General features: G+C 44.3%; 1 protein-coding gene across 1 annotated transcript; it reads right to left on the bottom strand.

The window, feature by feature from the left end:
• Positions 1–217: 217 nt before the first annotated feature.
• LOC124669687 (BTB/POZ and MATH domain-containing protein 1-like) lies at positions 218–3,802 on the bottom strand. The gene is made up of 2 exons (XM_047206253.1): positions 3,486–3,802; positions 218–986 (listed from the first exon to the last, which is right to left on the bottom strand). The coding sequence occupies exons 1-2, from the start codon at positions 3,800–3,802 to the stop codon at positions 218–220; spliced, it is 1,086 nt and encodes a 361-aa protein (XP_047062209.1).
• Between the last annotated feature and the right edge of the window lie 279 nt (positions 3,803–4,081).

Raw genomic sequence — 4,081 nt, 5'->3', positions numbered from 1 at the left:
CATATGATAGCATGAGCCAATCCCTACATGTAAGGCATAGATTCATCTCCACAAAAGGAGCTACAAATGACGTTTGAATAGAAAAGGATATGGCAAGGCTTGGGTATTCTTACAAAAGGTCTCTAGAAAGTGAAAGTTCAAAGGACAAGGCTAGCTCATCTCAGATGCTACAAGTCAATTAAGCTAACTATTCTAAACTTTAACCGAGATGAGCATACTAGATTTTGCGAGACTTGGTTACTCTCTCATAGATATCTACTAAGACAGCAGGGCATGATCTTTTCAGGTGCGCATACCCTTGAGTTGCCACCACATCATCCATTCTGTTTGACGAGGCAACAAATTCAACACAAGCATCTTTGAGCCTGCTGCACTGATGCTGATCAGCTAGAGCTAACATGGTCGCAACAGATTTGACATCAAGACTTTTGCAAAGAATGCATTCACATATCATCTTCAACCTTTCGATTGCATACCGGTCTGCAGCCACTAGTAAGTGCTTAACCATTTCTTTATTCTCATCAGCATCATGAACATCTTCCATGGAAGGCAACGAATCTGTGTAGATGAAGTGCAGCAATGCCTTGAAAACATCAGGCTGAATGTCTTCCACAGTTATCTTCTGGCTCGTCTGGTCTCTCATCGGTCCATAGAGCTCTGCGTTGAAGACTGGTGATCGCATTGCAAGCACAATCTTGTGCGCAGGAAAAACCTCCCCTTTAACATTGAACTCCACATCTGCTTTATCCCCTGTCTCTAGCAATTTTCCAAGATTATCAGACAAGTTGGATGGTGGTATCTGGACGACCTCCACAGTCTCAGCAACAAGCGGTTCCTTGATTACAGTGAGGTCGCACTCAATCACGAGGCAGTCATCTTGTAGTAACGCAGACCCCTCGAGCTTGCTTCTCTCCATAACCCCTGAGACAAATCCGTCCTTACGGCCGAGAGAACTAAACAACCTGGGTGATATCAAGCAGGACTCACTAGTAGAAACAAGGGCTTTTATCCTGTCCTCGAAAGTGCTTTTGCACCGGATTTGGCACGAACCGGTGCTAAAGGGGTCATTAGCACCGGTTCGTGCGGTCTGCACGTCCAGGAGGCATTAGCACCGGTTCGTGCGGGACCTTTTGCACCGGTTCGTAACACGAACCGGTGCAAAAGGGTTGGCGTCAGCCACGAACTCTTTTGCACCGGTTCATGTTACGAACCGGTGCAAAAGGTCTACCCTTTTGCACCGGTTCGTAACACGAACTGGTGCAAAAGGTTTTTCTGCTCCCCACACACCTCCACCTCCGGCTGCACAAAACCGAACCGAAACTGAAAACCAAACCGAAAAAAACCTAACCGTAACCAAAATTCAGTTTTTTCAGTTTTTCAGTTAGGTTTAAGTTAGCAAAATTGCTAACCATATGAATTTCGGTTATTTCAGTTAAAAACCGAAAAACTGCAGTTTTTACCGAAACTAACCGAAATGTCTAGCCCAGCCCAAGTTTTCCAAACGCCTAGGCCCATCCTAACTAGTGACTGCTCTGAATCTCTGATCCAATAGACCAACACGCAAAGCCACAGCGGCACAGGCCCCATCGTGACCTCGTCGGCGGCCGCGAACGCGAATCCTAGCTGGGTGCCGGCGGAGCACCGTCTGACAGTCCGGCGACGCCCAGCCTCAGGATCTGCCGCTCCATCCCTTTCATGGCTCTACGGCGACCACTAGCCGTTTGTTTGATTCCATTGCCTGATTTGTCTTTCTAGGCTAGATTCAGCTAGGCTTGTTAGAGCTACAGATCACACGAGCAAAATTAGATCCTTGGTTGCGTTGCTTAGGTGAGGAATTAATCCACGTACACTAGTAGTTACAAGCTAATTTCTTTGCGCGTTGCTCTTCTCGGTAGGGATATTTGTGTTAATATTTGATACCATCTTTCCCATATTTTGTAAAGATATTCTTTACACTAAATGAAATGTCAAGCTATTTCCTTTTCCTTTTACTGCAGCCATGGCCCATGGCACACTTTGATACTGGTGAATGGTGATGGCAGCCATGAAGCAACTTCTTCTACATAGTCCACACCAGATACGATTGGGTGATGCTAAAATTTACACTTGAAGAAAACATTTTGGTTTGGTTGTTAACTTTTTAGAAAATTCATGCAAAAGGTTGTCTGTTATTTAAAAATTCGCGTCAACTTTGGTTAATTTGGTTATTACCGAAACCTAACTGAATTTTATTGGTTATTACCGAAACCGAACCGTATCCTCGTACAAAACCGTATTTACCGAAGTATTAAAACCGTATTTACCGAATAATCGTATTTACCGAACCGAATTAACCGATTTAACCGAACGCACAGCCGGCTCCACCCCCCCCCCCGTGGATCGCCTTTTTTAACACTGTAAAATAGAAAAGAAAATGATAGATTATTCAAAAAATAAAATCTTTTGAGATTCATGTATGTTATGCAACCTACTATTAGGGAAAATTAACAAATTTGAATTTTCACATTTATTGCAAAAAAATTTAAAAATGGTAAAACCGCATTAACTTTTGCATACGACGTCGAAAAGAAACGTATAATATATCAAAATCATCGTGGGAAAAAATTACATCCGAATTCACCTGGGTTTACCTGGTTAGCTAATTTTTAGATTTTGAAAATTCGAAATGAAAATATGAAAGCAGGAAGATTTTAGTTTTTTTCCAGAAATTTAGGATTTTATATTTTTTTATTTTTTAAAATTAAAATTAATAATTGCATCTAAATAAAGATTGCTATTACTTTTAGCAAATTATAAGATTTTCAAATTTTTAGGTTTTAGGTTTGGCAAAAAAAATTTAAAATTAAAAAATTGAAAATAATTAAAAATAATACAAATTATAAAGTTAATGTTTATTTATTTATTCAAGATTATTATTACAACATTACTTTGGTTTACTAAAATAATTATTTGAAATTCGAACAATAAAGAAAAATATGACATCGATCGACATGTTAATAGGATTGATATGATACTACTATCACATACATGCGCGCGAAGCACTTGGATGCGGGATGGAAAGGAACTTGGAAGTTAAGCGTGCTAGTGCTAGAGTAGTGGGAGGATGGGTGACCGAGCGGGAAGTTTGAGCACGAGTAAGTAATTGCACTTGAGATAAGGGTAGTTAGAGACTAAACTTGTGAAATAACTAAAATATTAGAAATTCCGAAAAAAGAAAAAAATAAGGGAGTAGAAAATAATTCGAAAAAAGTGTTTTTCTGCCGCGGCAGCGTTTTGGGACGTTTTTCTGCCGCGGCAGACCGGTGCTAAAGGTCCTCCCGCTCGGACGCCCGGGAGCCGCCACGTGGTGCACCCTTTAGCACCGGTTCGTAACTGAACCGGTGCAAAAGGGGGGGCCTTTTGCACCGGATTGTTTGCACCGGTTGGGCATCCGGTGCATATAGCCCTTACCAACCGGTGCAAAAGGCCCGTTTTCCACTAGTGACTTCACCGATGACGACAGCCCGCTAGTCTTGTTGACAAACCTCAAGTCGTAGAGCGCTCTCACGTCAGGTTCCTCGCTCAGGAGCTCGAGGTAGGCAGCGATGAATTCCCCATCGGTCTTCTCCGTGAGCAGGTCAAGGCAGCAGCTGATGCACCATTTGTACCCGCCAACGGAGAAGGTGGTGGATTCGATGAAATTCTTGACGCCCATGCCCTTGAGCAGGCTGTACCCAACGATCTCGAACGCGAGCGTGGCCCGCACCGTCGCTGCGGTGCATCTCGACGTCATCCTTTCTACTGGCGCGTGGGATGCTGCCATTGTGAACGTTTTGGGGTCGGAAGGGATGGGATCTGAGCATGTGGGGGTGAGTCTCAAGGGCGGCGGCTATGGGACAGGGGAAGGGGGTCTGGGAGTGGGTGATGGCGGCAACCGGAGGGGGGAGGGGGAGAGGGTCGAGGGTTCGATGATTGCTCATTTGCTCGACAAAAGAATCTCTGTCGCCGGCGGCCGTACTGCCGGCAACCCCTCCACGCGCCCAAAGTGCGGCACGCGTGTTCCAGCCCAGTCTCCAGCGCGCCCTTCTTAAATCGGTGTCCG

Source organism: Lolium rigidum, chromosome 7, assembly GCF_022539505.1.
Source record: "Lolium rigidum isolate FL_2022 chromosome 7, APGP_CSIRO_Lrig_0.1, whole genome shotgun sequence".
NCBI lineage: Eukaryota > Viridiplantae > Streptophyta > Magnoliopsida > Poales > Poaceae > Lolium > Lolium rigidum.
Note: the sequence above shows the minus strand (reverse complement) of the source record. Positions and strands in the feature narration are given on the sequence as shown.